Source organism: Herpailurus yagouaroundi, unplaced genomic scaffold (genome assembly GCF_014898765.1).
Source record: "Herpailurus yagouaroundi ecotype Mexico unplaced genomic scaffold, PumYag 253, whole genome shotgun sequence".
Classification (NCBI taxonomy): Eukaryota; Metazoa; Chordata; class Mammalia; order Carnivora; family Felidae; genus Herpailurus; species Herpailurus yagouaroundi.
Window position 1 is genome coordinate 9,829,133 of NW_024412470.1, and position 23,258 is coordinate 9,852,390.

Below are 23,258 nucleotides of genomic sequence, written 5' to 3' on the forward strand. Positions count from 1 at the left end.
ACGACAGAAGAGGTGAATCTGCTCCTCTGGGTGAACTATAAGGGAACGGTGACAAGCACACCGGGGCCTGTCGTGGGGAACGGGCCATGGGGACACACACAGGGGCCATGGCGTGATCTGAATGGCAATACCCAAAGCCCTGACAGAGCGAGGAGATCATCTGAGGTTTCTACACTGTGATCGACACGAGAGCATCCAGGCCTGCTGGCTGCCAGTCCAGAGATCTCCCTATTGACCCCCAACAATCCAGAAACATCCCTGCAACACATTTCCTCCGGGTATACGGTCTTACCCCCCTCACTTCATAAGTATTCCTATGACTCGCCAATTAAAACTCTTTCCCAAGCTAACTATGGTCTCCCTAGACCAGAAGTGTTACAAAACAGCACATCACCATCTCCAGAGGCTACCTGGGATAAATGTGCAAAACCTTGCAGGCACGGTCCCCACCCTCCTCAAGTCTGCTTGCTCTCCTGCACAACTCCCTCCTCCTTACTGGCTGGGAAGCTGGCCCTTCTGCCCATAGTTCGGCAGCAGTGGGGCTCACGGGCCAGGCTGTCTGGAAACCATTCTTTCAGTGACGTGGCTGCAGGCCAGCAAAGGGCCTGAGAATCCACCCTACCCAGAGTTACAGGCTCAGTAGGTGCGGGCAAACGGGACGTGGCATTTTCAGAATGAGCTCCGAGGGCTAGGAGACACGGAAAAAGCGGAAGAGATAAGGAGCCGGGTGACCACTCCCTGGTCTCTGGATGATAAGAACTTAATTCCGTGCTTTACTTCAAGCTCAAAGTTCCAGTGGGCACTGCTCTCAGACTCAGGTTTTGGCAGAAGGACGGGGCCACCCCACTGTGTTCACATCGCTATGCTAGCTCTGACAGCAAAGCAAATATAATGACAGCCCTTGCCTAGGTCTCTGGCTCAAAATTCATGCTGTCTGCACGTCTCCCTGCCTCTAGCCGGTGCCTATTCCTGGGACCGTGGGCAAGGCATCTGATCTCTCTGAGCGTCAATTTACTCATCTGCGAAATCGAAGTACCAGTCTTAACTTCTTTGCATAGGTTTTATAAGGATCAGGTAAGCTTAGACATTAAAGCGCTTGGAAAATTATCACGTGCCATGTGTAGCTCTAATAAATTCCAAGGTCCACGCGGTCCAGTCTCTGGACAGAGCTGAAGTCAGATGCACAGTTGAACACTCAAAATGAATTACATGGGGATTCCAGTCTTTAGTTGCACCCGTCAAAGAACATTACCGTCGATCCGATTCATAAGTCCCGGGAACACATTCATTTCCCAGACGCCCTGCACCTCAAAGCTGCACAAGAGCCGCTCACCCTCCCAAGCCCTACATGCCTGTCTGCAGCCCTTCCGGCTTTTCTTTCTCTCCCTCACCCTCCTCTTCTTCCTATCAGTTCTTCAACGGGCAGCTCGCCTTAGGCCCATTTACACACTTTCGGCTCAACCGTACCATCTTCTAGAAGGGAAGCCTGGCAACTTGCGCGTTTTCTTTCCACCTTTCAGTTCTAGCTCTTTCCATCCAAATTCCATGGTTTGCATGAAAAACCCTGGGAACAGGAGGCCAAGGGCACCGCCAATCCTTAGAGGAAGAGGCAAAATCAGCAAAGTAGAATTTTCGAGGTAGAGCCAGGGTAGGGGATGGGACACATGTTAGCAAATCTTGACCCTGCAGATAAAATAGTTCCCAGGATATTAGACGGATCACTCGGAAGAAACATGATTCCATGGCTGAATCAGTTTGAGAAATGCTGGGTTAAACAGAGTTCAAGGGCTTCTCTCGAACTTTAGGGCTTCCCAACAAATTCAAAGAGGATATTTTTAACACGAAACGTTTTGGACGGTAAGTATTTTACAGGAGACATTTTAGGAAACTCTGATTTTGTCTCTCCTCACTTTATAGACAAGGAAGCCGAGACCCACATAACATCTCTCGGGCTTCCAGCAGAGCGGGGACTAAACCCCGGGTTTCCAACACCAGTTTTGTGTGTTAAATTCCTGGAGAAATGACAGGAAAAGCATCTCCCGAATGGCCAAAGCTGCATTTACTCAAGCATCAAGGTTACCACACCAAAATAATTGCCCACGACAACCAGCTTCCCACAGAAAGTCTAAACTAGATTCCGCATGTCGTGATTTATAGGCCCCTGACCGACACACAGAATTATGGTGAAAAGTCACGTAAATAAACGGCCATGCCTCTTTCCCGCCGCACACCGAGGGGAGCATCACTCCTGGTGCTATCTACCTGTCCCGATCCAGAGCCCTCATCCAATGGCCGAGCTCTTCCCGGCTGTCTCCATGTCAGAAGACAAAACTCAGATAAAACGAAAGGAGAATCTCGTTACGCAGGAGCACTGACGGACTGCTTGGATGGCTCCCCTGTGCTGTGCATGCAAACAGCCACGTCAGTTCTTGCCTCTCAACAGTGGCCACTGGTGGGGGGACTCCTCTGGTTCCGTCAGAGGAAAACAAAAACAATGATCGATGACTGCTCATTTACCTTCTTCTTGGATTTAAAGACGTTACACCTGAAGATATTGCTGGCACCATCTCGGGCGATATAGCTGAAGATCTTCAGGTCTTGGGAATCATGAGAGACGTAGAAGATCCTACAGAGAGAGCAACAGAAAAACGCACTGAAGGTGGCATTAGGGTCAAACCCCCAACCAGGGAACCTGTGTTCAAGGACACGCTGGCTTCTTCCTACGAGAGCCACAATGCAGGTGGCACTTTCACCAGGACACTGGTGAAACAGTGACACGACGCTGGGGGACCTCCACATCTAGAAGAGCGGGCATGGGTAGGGGACGGACCCCACGCTGTCACCAGGCCGCAAATCTGTGCTGGTAACTTGTGTGCTAGAGGGACAAAAATTGTTGCCATCCTCATCAGAGCAATCAACCTGCATCTAACCCACGGAAACGGGGGCAAGTTTCCGGATACCTGTTCCCAGTTGTCTCCCAACGAGGAGACTTGGGAGCCGGCAATGTCGGCCACGCCTGCAGAGACGAAGACGCTCAGTCTCGTTACCGTTAAGTCCCTCAGTGGTAGTGACCTCACCTCCCGTCCTCTCTGGGTAGTGACCTCACCCCCACGGCCTCCGTGTGTTCACTCTGCTGTTCCTCCCCCCCCCCAACCAGCATGCACACTGTGGGCCGGGCGCTATCCCAGCCCAGATACATAAAGGCGGCAGGACGCCCTCAACTCTCAGACCTCATGTACAGATCTCCACAATGAAACAGAAACCGAGTGCTCTGAGGAAAAACGGGCAGAGTAAGGGACAGAGCGCGGCGGGGGCTGCTGTTTTAGCCAGGGAGGCTGCAGGGCCAGCACGAAGGCACCACGGAGAGCCAGAGGCCTGGGTGTGAGGGAACCACCAGGGCAAATGCGGTGCAGGAAGTGGGAACGGCAAATACGAAAGCCCAGTGGCATTCAGAAGGTGCTAGAAGTGTTCGGGGAATGGCCAGAGGTCAGTGTGGCTCAAGTGGGGGGATGTGCTGACAGGGTCATCCAAGCAGCCAGAGGCCAGAACATGGCAGGGTGTTGGGCGGGGGGGGGGGGGGGGCGCCCTGAAGGGTGGAGCTTGCTTTCCAGGTGAGGTGAGAAACCACTGGAGGCTTCTGAGCGGAGGACTGACTCCCCGACGCTCTGAACGGAAGGATCTCTCTGGGTGCCGGGCGCCAGAGGGGAGGCAGAGGGGAAGCCGGGGAAAGTCGTAAGCAAGGCCGTGATGGCTGAGGCCACAGCGGGCCTGGACAGGGTGCCACCCGGCCCGCCGGGTCCCAGCGCTGCTGGCATGGGGCAGGGGAGGGAAGCAGACGGGGTACATCAGTGGCACCCGTCTTGGGAGATCCAAGGAGAGGATCGCTCCAGACAAACGCTTCCGGGGCCGCATCATTGCCATAAAACACCTCTTCCTCAGTAACAACTCCCATCCAAGGATTTAACAAGTCCATCCGTTCTGGTGTATGTCAGGGCCGAGTACTTGGCAGATAGAGAACAGGATTTAGAGTCGTACCCTCAACTTCACCACTTATGAGGCAAAAGCCACATAACCCTCAGAGGCTGTTACCTGTAAAACGGGCCCATTCGTTCTTCATACCTCATGGGCTTACCTGGAAGATGAAATAATGGGCAAAGTGCCTTTGTACTTCTCACTGATACGGTCTCTCAACGGCCTTTTTACCGAGATTCTCGCCAAGGACTCCAAGAAGCCCGGGAGGGGCGCTCAGAAGAAAAGTGGATACGGAGACGAACAATCCTGGCAAGAGCGCCAAGTTCACCTTGGGGAGCCACTCCTCTGCTCACTGTGCTAGAAGTCAAGTCAGTACATCTCGCGTGTCCACCCAGCGTGAATGGCACAGACTAGACGTGCCGATGTTTAACGCGGCTTCCGAGAAAGAGAGTGGTCAACCGACTTCTATAACTCAGCACCTTCCGCCTGAAACCCAGGCCCACCTGGCAATCCTAGAAATCCCCTCCTTTTCTTATTGTTTAAAGTTTTAGTCACTTGAGAGAGAGAGAGTGCACACAAGCTGCAGAGAGGCAGAGAGAGAGAGAGAATCCCAAGCAGGCGCCTCCCTGTCAGTACAGAGCCCGTCGTGGGGCACGATCCCACAAACCGTGAGATCATGACCCGAGCCAAGACCAAGAGTCAGACGCTTAACCAACTGAGCCAACCGGGTGTCCCCACAGACCTCTCTCTTGAACATCTCAAAGCTCCTCAAATTTATCGTGCCCCTCCCCCGCCACCGAATTAATCATCATCCTCGCAATTCTCCCAGCATCGATACTTTCCTTCTCCCGGGAACCATCTTGATGAGGAACACTGGATCCACTGAAGCCAGAAGCCTGCACCACACCCTTGACCCCCTTCCTTGTTCTCCATTATCTGTTGCTCATGACCAAGTTCTTTGTAGCCCGTCTCCTCAATACGGCTTAGGAATGTATCTCCTTTGTCTCTACGGTACTGCCTTAGTTCACAGATCCTTCTTTCTCACCTGGGTTTTTAAATGAAAAAAATTTTTTTTAATGTGTATTTTTATTTTTGAGAGAGACAGAGACAGAATGCGAGTGGGTTAGGGGCAGAGAGAGAGGGAGACACAGAATCCGAAGCAGGCTCCAGGCTGTCAGCACAGAGCCCGACGCGGGGCTCAAACTCACAAGCTTTGAGGTCACGGCCTGAGCCGAAGTCGGACGTTCTACCGACTGAGCCAGCCAGGCGCCCCTCACCTGGATTTCTGCAACCCATCTAGTGTCTCTCTCTGCTTCCTAGCTCACCTATGGCCAAACCATTCTCTACACAGCTAGCAAACTGGGATAATCGGAAACACATCTCATTATTTTCCTCTAAAAACCACTCAAAGCTTTCCGACTTCCCTCAGAATAAAGTCCGATCCCCTCAGCATGGAGTATCCACCTTCCTGGTCTTCTCTCTCTCCAGAGCCCTGACCTACATAGCCCTCCGGAACTAGTCATGTACACCCACCTGCCGTTGCCACTGCGGTGACACCCTTGGCATCCTTCAAGACTTGGTTCAGAGACACCTTCCTGCCCACCCCGCCCCCCAAATATCATTGGGCTGCTGAACCCTCTTGGGCTCACCGTTACCACAGCACATCTGTCACACGATGCTATTTAGGCTCGAGCTCCTTAAAGGAAAAAGGACTACATCCTGGTGGCCCCCGTGCCAGCGTGGCAACTGGCACATAGGAAGTTCCTAATGCCAGCTGAGGAGGGAGAGAAGCATCCATGCTGCCATTAACGAGCACCCACGACGTAGTCTGTCTGGTTATTTGCTCCCCGTCCGCTGGAAGGAAAGTCGGTCGGTTCAGCTGTGTCCTACATAAAACTCCTTCCATTTCTGAGTTTTTAATTATTACGGAATGCCCTAAGGACAGAGAAGTAGTTCTAAAGCTGAGAAGGCGATATGAGTGTGGAGAGGCATGCCAACAGGACACAGACGGGGACGGCGGCCAGGAACGGCAGGCAACACAGGTTACCTTTCCCTTGACGGACAAAGCCCCTTTCCAGAAACCGCGAGGACAGCCTGTGTGGGGAGGCAGTCTCTGCGGACTGGAGCTCTCTGGAGAGGGTTCTGTGACGTCTGAGTGCAGAAACTTAACGTACCGTTGCAAACAGAACCACCTCTGGCGAACCAAAACGTCACCTAGTTAGAACTCAGAAAAGCATCTGCCGACACAATCGAGGGGCACGTGCGACCTCGTTCGCCACGTAACGCCGCAGGTCCAAAATTCCGGATCTAGAAACATATTCCACGAACTCTTATTTCTCTATACCTTGGCGTGTGTTGGGGGCGGGGGAGAAGTCTGGGGCAGTTTTGATCCTGCTTCCAAAACGTACCTCCAAAAAAAGTACTTCCCAAAAAAGTATGTCAATTTTCTCAACTTTCAGTGTAATCGCCGAGGGCAGGATATCAGAGTAGTCTGCATACTGTAATAACGAGTGCTAAGGTTTTGTGAGGTTTTGTTCCTTCCCCCTTCGAATTTCTGTTTATTTTCAGATACACACAGAATCAGAATTTTCACCTCCTACTGGAACTGTTATGCTATCAAGCCACAGCGATAAACTTTTCTACAGATTGTTATACCCACAAACTTATGATAAATGACTGAAACATAAAAAGTACCGTGGACAAACTGGATTGGGAGCTTATCCGGGAGCTCAGGCGGATGGAGTGATAAAGAACCGCCAGACCCACCATCAATAACCCCCCTTCTCTTTGACTATGAATCTAAAGTAAACTTGTTCCTCTTAAGATCACAGGAGAAAAAAAAATCAAACATAGAAAGACACCTGTGTGGTCGTCAGGCCTGGTTCCAACCCAGGGTCCTGCCACTCAGGATTTGTCGGCAACGGGCAATTCGCTCCCTGACGGAATAGTCTCTTTTTGGGAGCTTCTCATCACTTGGGAATTTTCACACAGGTTGGAAATCGACCAACAGGATGCCTGAGCGGCTGAGCGGCTGACTCTCGATATTGGCTCAGATCATGATCGAATCCTGCACTGGGCTCTGCGCTGAGTGTGGAGTCTACTTAACATTCTCTCTCGGGGCACCCGGGTGGCTCAGTCACTTAAGTGTCCGACTTTGGCTCAGGTCATGATCTTGCAGTTCATGAGTTCGAGCCCCGCGTCGGGCTCTGTGCCGACAGCTCGGAGCCTGGAGCCTGCTTCCGATTCTGTTGTCTCCTTCTCTCTCTGCCCCTCCCCCGCTTGCACTCTGTCTCTCTCTCTCTCTCTCTCTCTCTCTCTCTCAAAAATGAATGTTAAAAAATAAATAAATAAAGATCCTTTCTCCCCCTCTGTCCCTCTCCCCCGCTTGCGTGCTCTAAAATAAAATTTAAAAAAAGAGCGAGAGAAAGAGAAAGAAATCTACTACCAGGAATAGAGCGGAGGGAACTGGTTGAAAATGCTGGCCCTGGTGTGGGACGGACCTGATTTTAGGCCCAGACTCTGCCACTCGCTAGTGGGTGATATCCGGGCATGATCTCCCCGTGGTTCTTCGCCAGCGAAGCAGGTTTGATCGCAGGGCTGCACCTCACCCCCCGGGTTTACAGAGCAAACGCCTGCAGCGAGAGGAGCCTACAGCAAGCGGTTAGCAAACAGGACCGGCGACCGGCTCCCAGCTCCCGGCTCCCGTCACTTCCACACCACTGCCCTGGCTCCCCGCCGTGGGGCCTTAGAGACCAGGCCCGTCTTTCCTCCAAAGGGCAACCTTTTGAACACCCGGGAGCTACCTCTTCTCTCAACAGTGCTTGAAAGGGCTCAGGCAGGCCTGCCCTGGGGGCCGCGGGGGCAGAAAGATCTGGGTTCAAGCCTTAGCGTTTCCAACCTCCCAGCTGTTCACCTCCGGCAAAGGGCTCAGTCGACACAACCCTTTCCTTCCTGAACAGGGAAAGTAATAATCTCTTCACGGGATGAGGGATGAGAAAAACACATCCCCACATTTAACACAACGCCCGACACATGTGCTTGCCCGGTAAGGAGGACCTCCCTCTTCCCTGTGCACCTTTGTGCCTTCCGGGACCGCTCCCCAAGCAGTTCACAGAGCTGAGTCACGTTCCTGAAGGGATGTGAACATCACCGAGCGCACTTGGAGAACTATTTTCCACGCCCCAGAATGGAATTTCTAGCAAAGCGTCTCCGAGGGTGGCTTTTTATTTGGTTACAGCCTCTCGCTGCTGCTTCTGCTTTGTGATCTCTTCTACAAGTTCACTAGTGTGTAGTCCCTGGACCCACACTTGTCCCCTTTCTACAAAGTGGGATGTTCTTACCCTGGTCATCTTCTCACATCTATGACCTACGAATGTACAGACTCATTCATTAGGACCCCGAGGCGCAGACACACTTAAAGGAGGGACGCCTTTTTTTTCTTTTTAACATTTATTTATTATAGAAAGACAGAGTCAGAGCGCGAGCAGGGGAGAGGCAGAGAGAGAGGGAGACCCAGAATCCGAAGCAGGCTCCAGGCTCTGAGCTGTCAGCACAGAGCCCGACGCGGGGCTCGAACTCACCAACCTTGAGATCGTGACCTGAGCCGAAGGAGGACGCTTAACCAACTGAGCCACCCAGGCGCCCCAGGAGGGACACCTTTTTCTTCATGGTTTTTAAACGTTCTATTTTTTTTAAGTTCTAGAGTTCCTAGTTTGAAGATCAGATAGTTCTCCACTGAAGGAAAAAAAAAAAAAGAGTTAGAAAAATGGAATGGGGGTGGGGGGATGCCTGGGTGACTCAGCCCGTTAAGCATCAGACTGTTGATCTCAGCTCAGGTCTTGATCTCAGAGTCATGAGTTCAAGCCCCATGTTGGGCTTCGTGTAGAGTGAGGAGCCTCCTTAAAAACAAACAAACAAACGTTTACCTCTGATATTTTCACTGCAGCCATGACTTTAATATACGGGTATTTCCCCTTTCACTGTTCTCTGACCCCTGCCGCGTCCCCACTCGTTCCTCCCCTCCGTGTGTTAGGATGGGACCAAGTGACCTGTAAGGTTTCCCCTCTGGTGTTTCAATGTGTGGAGACCTCTTCATTGTAATTGTGTTCGCAGACGGGAAGAGGAAAGGTGGGGATGTACACTGAGGCTTGGGAGCCTCCCCTCATCGTGTGCCACGGTCCCCTGAGCCTTTTCTCTCATCCTCAGCCTTTTCCAAGGGCTCGCCGCACCCAGACGTTCAGCGCTCTCAGCAATGGCCGCTCCCTGCCTACCACACTGTGTACTTTTTAAGGAATGCTATATAAAAATCTGGGTAGCCACATGATTTTCCTTCATGGCCTTGCCTTTTTGGGACCAACTGGAATCACTTATGTCGCCCTTCTGTCTTCAAGTGCTCGTCCCTTACGGCCACTCAGTCTCTGGCTTACTGTCACCACCTTCTCTGAATATCATGGCCTCTAAGAAATGACGTGGCCGCGCCCCCAGGTGCTAATGCTGTGCCCACTGCCCTCATCTCCATGGGGACTGCGCCTGCTGACTTTGGAGCCTACTAGCTACAGGGAATGCGAAAAGTCAAGAGTAGGGCTTCCTGAGTCCATGTCGATGCTCCCCCTCATCTGAGACCCACAGACGCGGAGCCCCCCTCCTCCCCAAGGGCCCCCACACCTCCTCCTGCTTACAGGAGGGGAGGCCTGCCGGGTGGGTCTCACTAGCCGGCCTGGGGCCTGCCACAGAACAACAGCACGGAACCCCAGGGCAGAGGGTCTAGACCCGGCATGGAGCCCGGGGCACAATTTTTTCCTTCTCTCCTAAGCCTTGAAATGAGCACACAAATATCTTTCCGAGTGGTTGTCAAGTTGTGGGATGGGCAAATCCTGAGAGTGGGTGAGACAGGGCACGGGCAGATCTTCTGCAACCATAAGGTGCTGTACAAATACTTTTAGACCGTGAAGGTGCAAATGGGAGCGCAAAGAGAAATCGTCACCGTTCCCCAATATCATCATCTCTTGGGGTGTGTGTATGGGGGAGGGGATCTCCAGCTGGAAAGCAGCATAGGTTTTTCTCTTGAGGTCCCCCAAGTCTGGGCATTCCTAACCCCAAAGACACCCCAAAAGGACAAAGGGAAATGAACTTGACTACAAAGCTACCAAGTGACGTACGGATGGCAGAGACAGAATCCACTGGGGTCATCCCCGTCTGCTTCTCTTTTTAAGATTTTTTTTTTAAGTAATCTCCACACCCAATATGGGGCTTGAACCTACAACCCCGAGATCAAGAGCCGCATGCTCTACTGACTGACCCAGCCAGGCGCCCCAGTGGGGTGCCCCAAGGCAAAAACCTCTGGAAAAGGACCAAGCACGACGTGAAAAGAGCAGAGGACAGAAAACAGAATCGTCCTGCTGCGTCACACCAGCCGCGTGGAGAGACGGTCCCGGGAAAAGCCAGCCTGACCCCTGCCCACGGGAGTAAGATTCCCCCAAGCAGCCCAGCCGCCCACGCCCAAACCAGTGCGCCATCCTCCGAGGGCCTGGGGGGAGTTTGAGAAGAGACGGTAGTTTGGAGAGAGCCCCCCAACGCTTTGCTGATGGGACCACATGAGAATCCAGGGCAGTGAGTGCCCCCCTCCAGCCCCTGCCTCTTACCCGAGTACTGGCATGTCCCCCTCTGCCTGCCCGGCCCCGCGGCACTCACACGCTTCCAAGCTCCCGTCCCTGGTCGCCACACTTTTTCCAGGCCTCTTCTTTCTTTCTTTTTTAAATGCTTGTTTATTTTTGAGAAAGAGAGAGAGACAGAGTGCGAGCGGAGGAGGGGCAGAGGGGGCGGGAGAGGGAGACACCGAGTCCGAAGCAGGCTCCCGGCTCCCAGCTGTCAGCACAGAGCCCGACGTGGGGCTCGAACTCATGAACCGTGAGATCATGCCCTGAGCCCAAGTCAGACGCTCAATCCATGGAGCCACCCGGGTGCCCCCGCCCAGGCCTCTCATTTCTAATGTAATCTTTAGATAAAACTGACGTTCATGGTGATCATTTCTCTCTTCTCACCGCTTTGGTCTGATTACCTTTTCCTCTCGCTGGATTTCCAGGACTCTATCCCTCAGTTGGTTTTCTTTTATTAGAAGTTACTTCAGTTTCTGTCTTTTTCATCCCTCATGTTAGCCGTTCTTGACGTGAGGACTGCCTCCCTCAGACGTTTCCTCAGGCCTCCATCTGGCGCGAAGGGACGGTGATGAGCTCACAAAACGGTGCCACAGTTCTTCGGGGAACTGATCTGCTTACATCACATCCACGCTAGGTGCTGGGACACAGCGTCCACGCTCTGAGTGTCGCCCTGCTGGGCCGTCTTCACAGACCTGAGCCCCGACAGCGCGGTCTGGAGGAAGCCGGGGGTTCCCGGGCCAGGAGAGACCTCGAGAGCCATCTAGCCCATCTACTCAACCGCAGGCAGAGATTTGCAAACATCGGAGCGGATTTCTAAGGTTTCTTCAAGGAATTAAAGTATACGAATGTCTAAGTGATTAGTATGATCTACGGTGTACCTGGGGTAAGAAATGAGCAATCAACTGAGTTCTAAAATGCAGTGAGAGTCAGGCACATACGCATTGCTCTTTGGAAAGTTGAGTTAAGGCGCCCTTGCGGCCCGTCTCAGCAGTTAATGGATGTGTTAATTTCACAGCTGTTAAATTCTTTCTTCCGTCCGAAAATCTCCCCTGCTTTGCTCGAGTCGACCACAAACCATCACACAGCACTTTCTAAATGCCCAGCACCGCGATAAGCTCATTTCCTCTAGTTCAGTGCTTGACAGGCAGGCAAAAAACCAGGCCAGTGTCTCTTAGCCAAAACCCCTCCACACGCTTCGAGGCGAACTTCTCTCTGATGCTGGTAACTTCTCCAAAATAGCCGTCACCTGTCGTTGGCGTGCAAAAGCCAAGCTTCACACGGGTTGCCAATTGTCTCCCCTGTTCCCGCGTTTGTTGGCTGGGTTTACCCACGCGGTGTGTTCATGTCCTCTGGGGTCAGCTCAACCTTCCCACACTTCTGGGGATCCTCAGGCTTCCCGAAGACGTCTGTCTGCTCAGAGACGCAGCTCCCCTTCCAGAGCCAGAGAGCAGAGCGGGAAGCGGGGGGGGGGGGGGCTCCCCTATAAAGCTGTGTCTTCCTCTCCCTCCCCACAAAGAACTGATGTCCTTGCTTTCAAAACCGTGAACACTTCTCTTGTTCGAGTTGTGTGTTAAGAGATGAGTCACGCATGGGTCTTCCCAATGCGAACATCAATTACAGTCCATCGGAGGTTCACGCCCTTCCTTCCCCACTCGCCTGTGCACCTTGAGACCCCCGTGATTTCCTGGAACAACAGAACGGACAGAACAGAGCCACAAAGCCTCAGTGGAGGCCGCAGGCCCTTCTGCTACTCAGAGCCACTTACGACTCGGAGCCACAGATAGTCTCCTCAGCTGCAAACTGGCCTAAGAGGCTCCCAGGACTGTCGTGCGAATCAAATGGAAGGATTTACGCACAGTGCCTGGCACTTAGTAGGTGCTCAAAAGACTTCACTAAATTGATCAGAGCACTTGCTAGTCTGCGGTGCGTCCCTCCTGTGCCAGGCTGTGCTCTAATCACTTTACGTGTAAAGTCTCCATTTCAGAGAGGAGGGAACAGAGGGGTTCCCCGACTTCCTCAAGGTCACGCAGAACTGGCCAGAAGGTATCTGTGTTCATTTCCCAGGGCTGTAATAAATCACCACATCGGGACGGTTTAAAACAACCATGATTTAATCTCTTAGTTTGGGCGTTCAGGAGGTAGAAATCAGGGTGTTGGCAAGGTTAGTTCCTTCCAGAGGCTCCGAGGGAGAATGCGTTCCACGCCTCTGTCCTGGCTTCCGGTGGCTGCCGGTGATCCTGGCATTCTCCGGCTTTCCGCTGCCTCCTTCACACGGCCGCCCGCCTTCTTTGTGTGTCCTCTGTGTTTCTTTCTCCAAAACCCCCGCTTCTTATGAGAGCATCAGTCACGAGATCTGGGACCCATCCTAATCCGCGATCTTAATTACATCCGCCAAGTCCCTCTTGCCAAATAAGGTCACAGTCACAGGTATCAAGGGTGACGACTTGGACCCATCTTTTTGAGGGACACAACTTGACCTGCTCCGGTCTCTGAGCGAGAACCTGAACCTCAGCAATCTTAACCAGGTTCCTAATTTCTACGTCACCTGCGCGTCTCCTTGGCTGATTACAAACTGGCAACTGTCATTTGAATGCTAGATTGTCATTATCTCTCCACCCAGCTAGAAGGGGGCGGTAGGGGACATTTATGCCACCCAGGAACTCTGAGTCTCCCTCTTCCATTTAGCTTTCCACGTCCTCGATGCCTTCACACTCTCTATGGTTGCCCAAAACTCCATCCTCACGTGGGTCAGATTTCAGTGGACACTCGGGGGAGGGGTGCTCGGTTTCTCTGCTATCCCCGACTGCCCACCTTCCACCCAAGTTTCTTCAAATAGACCAACCCAGGAATTCAGATACTATAAATGTCAGAAGCTCACCCTAGTTTCTCCAAAGGCAGTCCTCAGATCACCCGTCTGGAACTTCCTGGGATTCGTCCCCTAACACCCTCCGTCCCTCTAGTTCCGCATCCCCAGGCCTCTGGCTCAGCACACGGGAACTGCGTGTGCCCAACGGGAAACGAGGAGAGGGCACCCACCGCCCCTCCCGGGGCTCACAGCGCCTGGCTGGCACGACCAGGTACTTTTCTTTCCCTGACTGCTCCCACCTGCCGGCCTGCTTCTCCACCAGAGCAGACCTGACAACCCACCTCTCACACACACCCCGGGACGATTTATCCTAGGACAGCTCCCTCTCAGTCATGACTCAGTGTCTTTTTTTTTTTTTTTTTTTTTTAACTGCAAGGGACCACGTATCTTTACTCTCAGGCCACAAACAGATCTGGTGGGCCGGGGCAGGGGACTGACACAGTCTTGATCCCATTTCAATATCCAATCCCTTTTCAATGTTCTTTTCTTTTCACTTTTTTTTGTTTTTTTAAATGTTTATTTTTGAGAGATAAAGAGACAGAGCACCAGCAGGGAGAGGGCAGAGAGAGAGGGAGACAGAATCCGAAGCAGGCTCCAGACTCCGAGCTGTCAGCACAGAGCCTGATGCAGGGCTCCAACCCATGAACTGTGAGATCATGACCTGAGTTGAAGTCGGACGCTTAAGTGACTGAGCCCCAACTTCTATTTTCACTTTGGAAGTTTGGGGAAGCGGTGGGTTGGGAGGCTTGAGGAAGCCAGGTACGAGGGTAGGGGGATGTGAGAAGGTTGTAAAGAAAGAAGGGTCCTGGCTTGAGAATTCTTTTCTTCCTGCTGCAGGCCAGAAGCTCTCTCCTGCCCTTGTCTGTCTCCCCACTACAGCTCTTGAGGGGTCAGAGGGCCTTGGAGGTGGTTTGGCCTAATTTATCATCCTAAGAAACACATGTCTCACTCTACCCACTCCAACCACGGCCCCACACCGCATTGTCTCGGGAGGCAGAACAGAGCCCGGTCCAGAGCCTGTCCTTGAGGAGCTCGGGGTGCTTGCTGGACAGTGGGGCGAGCACAGGGCGTGGAGCAGGGCACCGGGCACGTGTGCGACACAGAGCCCGCCTGCTCCCGGTAAGGGTGCATGGGGGGGGGGGGGGCGGTCTGCCGTCCGAGCAGCGCCTTGAGTATGTGCAAGGTGGCAGGGATGACGGAGGGGAACGCTACAGCCTGGGTCCTGGCAGGAAACAGATCACTGGAGCCATCCAAGGTGAGCTTAGGGAGGGACTATTTACAAAGGCGAGGGCACCGTGCAGGGAAACCTGAGGGCAGCACGGGGCCCGAGGAGCTCTCGGCGCCCCAAGGCCTGAGGAGCAGGGCAGTGGGCGGCTGCCAGGACCCAGAGAGAGAACTGTGTGCCACCCGGCAGGAGCTCTTGTGAATGGAGGTGGGGAGAGGGCAGCCCACTGATGGTCCACACAGGCCAGCCTCTGTGGGCACCTGGCCCGGCGGCGGGTCTGGAGGAGCAAAGGAAAACCACCCATCAGACACAGAGGAAGGCAATCTGCACATAGAAAGGCACGGAGTCCTGACACAGCACGGTTTGCTTTGGCACCAGGAACAGGGGACAAGCGAGGGACCAGCAGGAGACGGGAGCAGAGGGAGGTCAGGACCTGCTGCACAGAGCCCAGCTGTCACCTTGTGTGCTCATGGCACCGATGGGAATGACATGGTTGGTAGTCACGGTGGTGGAGGGAAGGAGTCTGCAGGAGGACAGGAGAAGAAGGGAGGCCAAAAAGAGGCCACTGAGATATGGAAGGTCTGGGGGAAGAGGAAGAACCTGGACCGGGGCCCTGCCAGTCAAAGGAAGTGGACTCAAATGTCTGCTTCGCTGCTTCCCATTGTGAGACACTGGGGGAGTCTCCTAACCATCGAGTTTATTTTTCACATCCACAAACATACAAACAGTCATGAGAATTAGACCGGGTGAGTCAGGTGCCAACCATAGGGCACGGTGATCAACACAGCCTGGACTTATGCAGTGCACATCCTGTGCAACCAGGCTGGTTGGCCCCGAGTCCAGGCAAGAAAAGCTGAAGGTCTACGTAAGGCAGCAACAGTGATGATGGGTAGCAGGATGTGGATTCCAGAGCCATTTCTCTGGATGCGGGGATAAGGAGGGGGAGGGAGAAGATCCTGAGTTGTACGACTTGGCTGATGGGGGGTGTGGACTAAACACGAAGGAGGTCAAGGGTTAGCAGGAGCAGCTGAGGGAACAGGGAAAGAAGGGTGTGGTTCCGCACGTGTCAACAACCCTGAGGGGCCACCAGAGCACTCAGATGGCCCTGCCTAGGAGACAAATGGGAACAAGGGATCGGGGAGAGGCACAGACTTAGAAGCCACCAGGACAGAGGGTGGCAGTAGCTGTGGGAAATAGGAGATTCCCCCGGAGCAAGCAGAGAAGGAAGGGACGGGGTTCACTGAGAATCCTGTTAACAGCATTGATTGAAACTAAAGGCAGAAGAGGGGGAGTCAGCAAAAAACAAAAAACGAAAAACAAAAACAAAAAACCAAAAAACAGGAAAAGACCAGGAAATAAGAGGAACACAGGAATCCACCATGGATGCGTGGGAGGAGAGAGTCTCCGGAGGGAGGAAAGGTCCACGGCATTCGGTGCTCTGGAGGGACCAAAGGGGACGAGGACGCAGAGTGAGCCACGGATTAGCAATGGAGACATCCCTGGTGACCGCAGCAGGGGCGATCTTGGCACGGGGCACAGAAGCCCAAATATAAGGAGCTGAAAAACGAGTGGGGTTTTGGAAATACATGCGGAAAAGCGCAATCATGCCCAAGAGTCTGGCAGTGAAAGAACAAGATAAGAAGGGAGGCTTTGGGAGTAGCTTTTCTTTTCAGATGGCAAAACCTGAGCCTATTTATAGGCTAAAAAGGAAGAAACAAAACAGAAATAGCCTCAAGATCCAGGGGGAAATACAGGGAGAATGAGGTCTGGAGATCCAGGCCAGACGGCAGAGGACAGGGTCCAGGTGCAGAGCCAGTGGGGGAAGAGTCAAGTGCACACGGGACTCTGAGGCTGCCAGAGGTGGGCCGGTCCCACCCCGGCTTGTCGCCCCCTCCTGTCGTAGGGTGGCTTCGCCCCCGCTCCGCAGAGGCAAGGCCGTCCTGACGTTGCGCGTAGGAGTCCTCTGAGACAGAGGCTCAGTACGGTTTTTTTTAAGTCAAGTGTCCTGGTTAGAGCAAAGGCTGACTTAACTGCTCCCGCCTGCATTTTACCTGTATTCCCTCTCTTTCTGCAGGGCGAGGACGTCTCTCAGAGATGTGACGTGGATCCAGACGAGGCCAGAAAGAGCCGGCTGCGTCTTCGTAGAGCAGAGACGTGCACACATTCATCCTGGGGCAGACGGCCCGAGGGACGGGGCTCCCGGAAATTCACGGGGGCCGCGAGGGTGGGAGGCCTGGCCGGGGACACGGGAGGCTCTCCCGGGACCTGGTTTAGGAACACTTGCAGTTTCTCTCTCGCATTTAGCTTGTCAGATTCTTCTTTGTCAGCTGAAGCGCCTGACAAGCTTAATTGTTTCCTTAGGGCTTTGTCCTTCCCATCAGCGAACAAAGGCAATTGGGAAGGATTTGGGTCTAGGTTTTTGGTATTAAAAACAAGCAAACAAAATAACACAACAACAACAACAAACAGGGGCGCCTGGGTGGCTCAGTCGGTTAAGCATCTGACTTCGACTTCGGCTCAGGTCGTGGTCTCACGGCTCATGAGTTCAAGCCCCGCGTCAGGCTCTGTGCTGACAGCTCGGAGCCTGGAGCCTGCTTTGGATTCTGTGTCTCCCTCTCTCTACGTCACACTTTGTCTCTCTCTCTCAAAAATAAACATTAAAAAAAATTTAAAAAAATTCTTACCAAGATAGACGTTTGTATTTATATGTGCACCCACACGTGCACATCCATACACTCCTAGATATTTCGATCCGCATTTGGGTGTAAATATAGGTAGAGTAGATCAGACCACCGGCCCACCGCCTGGACGGCCGCTCTGACTCTGAAAGGCGATACACCAGCAATACCCCACCTCTTCCCGCAGTCAGGAGCCCCTAACGATGAATTAAGTGCCATTGGAAGACAACAAGCTGACGTGCAGATGTCATCCATCGGGGCTGACCTCCTGAGGCCCCTCTTGCTCCTCCCTTCCCAAAAAGCTTTTATTGAGGCCGGTGCTAAAACCAAGATGAGCACATTCGCCGTTCAGTATGGTCTCGTTTCTCCCATCCACCCTCTGATAGTTACGAATTATCGGTAAAAACTGTGACAAATTGGACAAGAGGTAAAGCCAGAGACCAAGATATTGCACGGACAAAGATTATTGGTCCCGTAAGCAAAGAGCTAACGGTACAGCAGTAACAGGGGACAGGGCTGGCATCTTTGGCCAACTGGAGGAAGGAGGCAGTAGATTTTCGAAGGCGGCCTTGCCGCGTGGTTAGTCCCACAGTAGGAAGACATGTTTGGCTTGCTCCTTGAGCAGAGCTGAGCAAGGTCACGTGACCTCTCACTTCTCAGGGCTCCCGACTGCACTGCTGCCTTTTTAACGGTCGTCTGTGTGCTGTGTATTATCTTCCATTAGAACATATGTTCTTGATGGTCTCTGGTTAACATTTTTTTTATCACCGTCTCCAAACACCTTCACAGACGGGTAGCATTTGGCGCTCAACAAAGGTTAGGTTGGCTGGTAGACTCGACTGTCCATCCACCCATCCGATCAGTCCTAGGTAAAAGTCTACAGAATAAATGTGCCCACTTCTTGGGAATTGTGCAAAGACTTAAGAAGAAATCAATTCGGTTTAACAAATACGCATCGAGCACAATTATTTGCAAGACGGCAGTCAAGGAGACAAAGACGAGTAAGATGTGGCTCCCACTAAGAAATATTAGATAAATAGCTACAAGATTGAACTTAAGGACTACAGAGCCTTGGGTACAAAGAAGAAACGGAAATGAGATCCCCACTGTGGGGGTGGGGTTGAAAGCAGGAAACAGTTCCTGGTGGGTGTGGTATTTAAAAGACACCTCGGGATTCTTATTCGAGAACTTGACAGAAACGTTATTGAACCCAGAAGACTCGCTCAATCGTGGTTTGACCGTGACTGCCACCAGCCACTGGGGAAGGCTGTCAGTCCTCCACAGCTGCTTCTCAGGGTCTCCTAATAAAGGTGTGGGGACTTGCCGACAACTTAGCCTAGTTCCTGAATTCTACGCCTCACCCTCTGGGTCTCCCAGTCATGCTCATCTCTACAGTCTGAGGTCTGTGCCAGCAGAAAAGCAGCCCAGTTCACAACTGGCTATAGTCTTCCTAGTGGTGGGTCATCATCCTCTTCCTAACTGTGCCAGGATGCGATAAGGAACCCAGAAAGCTTCCCAGCCAGCACCGAGGGACGGGGCATGACAACACAGCGTCTAGACTGGTGTGCAGTGCGGAATGCCCAAGCAGTCACTGGGGGATGAGCTGGGACAGCGTCCTTCTACGATCCTGGAGACCATCTGATGATAGTAAGGGCTGGTCAGACCAGAGCTATCGCTCCAGACCGAAAGCAATCTTTGCTTGCCTTTGGGGTGAAGGTTGGCTACACAGTGGTCCTTCCCATGGCCCATCATATGGCCCTACATCCCAGTGTCAAACACAGACCCTACGCCAGGTTTCCCACATCCGCGTGAATCCAGAAACACCTAGCGTACCATAAAGGTTCTTCCTAAGCAAATCCTCTCCCTTTACGTGATCTGAAACCCACCGATCGATACGAGATTGGTTTGTTTTGAAGACAATGATTCCCTTAACAAGATGCAAATGCTTCTTGGGCTGATAAAGTAAACTCCATCAATCACTCAAACACTAAATTATTAAGCAAGCTAGAGATTGTTCTCCCTCCTCCTACAGAAGGACAGCCAATGATAAACCTTCTTGGCTTGAGAAGCAAAATATTCAAAGATAACTTACAATGATTTTTGACACCAGAGGGTCTCTCCTTGGAACCAATAAACCATAGGGCTATGAGGCCCATGTATTGTCCCAAACTCAAAATTCTGCAAGCATGCACATGAATGAATTGTTACAGGGAGAGAATTCAGTTTTACCAGACTCTCAGAAGTATCTGTGTCACATAAAAGGTCAACAGCACCCTACGGATGCCCGGGCCAGTGTCTACCTGTTGGCAGGGAAAGGGGTCAAGGGCAAGATGGCTGGTTTTACTTTGCATACACTCTCCCATCTGGGCCTCTTCAAAGCTTTGCAAATTCCAAATGGATTCCCTTTATGCATGTAAGGAGGAGAAAATGAAACAGGAATGGAATTTCAAAGTAAGAAATCACTTAGAAGTAGAACTGGGACCAGGCCTGGATTCTCGGTTCCCCTGGTTCTTCCTCCACAGGGTGATTCCCTTCCCGGTAGACAGCGTTTAATGATGTGAAGTCTTCTAAAGTTGGCCTAATTGGATGTTCCATCGTAAGGGTAAAAGATGCCTGCTAAGGTCTGGCACAGAGAGACTGATCCAAAGGTTTAGCTTTGATCATTCTGGAGGCTCTTCAATTTTCTGCTGTGAGTAGATCTATTCACTGTCTGCCAGCTTTGTGCTTTAGGCCATGGAGAAGGGCAGAGGATGAGGCCACCAAGAAAATAAGGAAGCTTAACGGCCTTTTCGAAATGAACATTCTAGTACAAACAAGTGGATCGAGCCTGCCCTAGCTTCGTCACGTGGCATTTACGGAGCACCTACGACGTACAAAGACCCTTCCGGGCACCAGGGATACAGTGCACAAAACATGTATGGTTCCTGCCTTCGTATTTAGAGTTACCATGGTGAAAGTTTCCATTCTTTTTGCCATGAGTGAGTTTGATAATCAAGGGGGATCCACCAGAGGCAGAAAGCCAGCGGAAAGAGCAGAGGTAAAGTTACCAGAGAGCCAAGTTGAGGTCATGGGAGGGGCCGCTCCCAGCACCTCCCCAAAAGAGGGTGCTCCTTCATTTACTCTCTATTCAGACTGTCACTAGTCTGAATGACCCAAGCCTGACAGACTGACCCCCGTCTGTGCCTCCAAATGCTGTCAGCTCTATTGTCCAGTCTGCCCTTTATCCTGACTCCTGGGCAATGTCTCCCATGTCCGCCTCCCTGACACAAGTCCCTCTGCGAGTGGGGTGTTTCCCTAAAACCCTACTGTCAACGGCCACCCTGGAACCCTGAGTCAAAGCCCTCACGGAAGGACTGTAAACATGGGTGCGGAAGGAAGGTCCTGATATATCACCAAGAGAAAACCAGGTTCATCGTAGAACTACTTCCAGGACAACGCTGGGTTTTGGAAAAACATCTGAGGGCACATTTGCATGTGGAACGTTCCTAGAGGGAATATGAAGGAATATTTGACTCTTCCTTTTGTAAGACGTCTTCACGGGGCGCCTGGGTGGCTCAGTCGGTGAAGCGTCCGACTTTGGCTCAGGTCACGATCTCGCGGTCCGTGGGTTCGAGCCCCGCGTCGGGCTCCGTGCCGACAGCTGGGAGCCTGGAGCCTGCTTCGGATTCTGTGTCTCCCTCTCTCTCTGTTCCTCCCCTGCTCTCACTCTGTGTCTCTCTCACCCTCTCAAAAATAAATAAAGAGTAAAAAAAATTAAAAAAAAAAAGTCTTCACTACTCTTAGTGGCAAGCATATATTACGTGGCCATTTTAAAACTTATGCCTCAGCCGTATTCCTCTGAACACTTCCTGAAAAATGTCACAGAAAGGAGTCACCTTGGGGACCATGCAGAGCCGGGCTATGCCTTACCTGTCTCTGCATCTACACGGGGCACACAGTGGCCTCCAGAGGAGGAGAAGAGAGAGGAGGAAGGACAGAGGAAAAGGTAGGTCTTGGACGTGTGCACCAACACGTGCATGTGACAAAGAGCCCCGAGGTGTCAATAAATGACAGGCCAGTGAGTCCCCCGGGGGGACTTACGGTGCTCCTGCGTGTTTACCGAGACTTCCCGAGCTCAAGGGACTTTGCCAAGCCCGCGGAGAGGTATGAGAATTGAAGCACGGAACCTGCTTTCAAGGAAAGAAAGAGGACAGGAACAGATAAAGAATGCATATAACTATGTAGGACTGCAAGCCACAGAAAGGCAGGCAGAAAACTGGAAAGAAGAGGAGAATCGATAGGTGGGGGAGGGTGCGAGGTCAGACCATGAGGAATGGCAGGGTGGTGGGCACCGGGCTTTGGGAGGGAGCCGAGGGTTGAGAGACGTGCTCTCGCACAGGGCAGCAGGGGTGAGGGAGGTTATCTATTTCAGGATAGGGGAGAGCTGAGAGGACCGGCAGGGAGGGATGGAGAGGCTGGAGAAGGGCAGGCCCATGGGGAAGAGACCGGAGAAGCCGGGTCTGGAACACAGGAGGGCAGGGCACAGAGCGGCGATGACGGTAGGCAGTGACCCACGATGTGTGGAAGGGGAGGCGGATGCGGAGGAAGCTCACGGAAGATGGGGGTCACCTAGGGAGAGGGAGGGCGCACAGAGCCCACAGGTAGAAGCAGGTGAAAAGGACTTGGCACCGAGGGGAACTAACGCCGGGGTGAATGAGGGATCACAGAGCACCCCGGGGAACGAACTGAAGCCGGAGAGCACGAAGGATACTCTTTCCCCTCTTACTTCGTAAGTTTCTCCATGCGGAAAATCGGGCAATTCCTACTCATGCATATGTATGAAAAGGCACAGTCTATGAAAGGTTCTGACACCAGAGGGAATAAAAACATCAACTCTACATGAAACATTACTCGCTGCACTGATGGATACTCCCATCCCTCCACGGGCGGGTCCAGAAAAGACAGGAGGAGCCTGGGAGAGATCTACAGGTCAGGCTGCCTCCAGATCCCTGGTTCCAGTCCAGCAGGGGCCCCTCAAGGCCCTCCCATGCTGGAAGGCCGGAGGAGGCTCAATCTCAGAAAAATATGGGAAGAGGCAGGGGCGTCTGGGTGGCTCAGGTCATGATCTCACGGTTCGTGAGTTCAAGCCCCGGCTCAGGCTCTGTGCTGACAGCTCAGAGCCTGAAGTCTGCTTCGGATTCTGTGTCTTCCTCTCTCACTGCCCCTCCCCGATTCAGCGTTTGTCTCTCTCTCAAGAATAATAAACATTAAAAAATTAAAAAGATGTATGGGAAGATGCAATCGCCCTGTCCCTTGTACAGCGCAGAGCACAAATGGGACCCAGGTGTCTGAGCTCCAGATCTGCTCATTCTTCTCTGACCTTCCAGGACCCCCGGTACCCGGGCCCCCTGTTCCACTCCTGTGGCAATGGAGCAGTCTGAGGTGGGGACTTGGGCGTGTGGAGCTACGAAGGGAGGGAGGTTGGAGAGTAGAACTGTCTATCTGGGAGGTCTTGATCCGATTTTGGGGGGGGGGGGCAGCCTGGATGTTGGAGAGCCACCTCTAAGAATCCTGACAGCTTTTCTGGATCCACAAAACAACAGTGCAAGTAATTACTGCGTATTCTATCTTTTCTCCTAATTACGGGATTCTACCTATATATTACAGGTTAGGATAGTATCTGATTCCATTAAAAAATAACATATTTTTAAAACCTGTTATCTTAATCCCATGGGACCTCGACTTTCTGCCTTTCTAGGGGTATTATTATCTCCTTTTAAAAATGTCAATTTGTTGGATTCCACTGCTGATTTCCAATTTGTGGCCCCGTGCTTCTCCCTCCTGCCCCTAGCAAGAGGCTGGCAGACCCTGTCCCCTCCTCT

At 52.4% G+C, this 23,258-nt stretch overlaps 1 protein-coding gene across 4 annotated transcripts in view; it reads right to left on the minus strand.

Annotated features, from left to right (window-relative positions):
- The window catches only part of CUNH1orf226 (chromosome unknown C1orf226 homolog), a 252,274-nt gene that overhangs the window by 39,651 nt on the left and 189,365 nt on the right, over positions 1 to 23,258 (minus strand). For 3 of the 4 annotated variants that reach the window (XM_040461049.1, XM_040461048.1, XM_040461050.1), the window contains one exon: positions 2,518 to 2,626. In XM_040461049.1, coding sequence (XP_040316983.1) covers positions 2,518 to 2,626 — 109 coding nt within the window. Of the gene's footprint in view, positions 1 to 2,517; positions 2,627 to 11,029; positions 13,739 to 23,258 lie in introns of those variants that run through there. The other variant, XM_040461051.1, reaches the window with a different exon arrangement.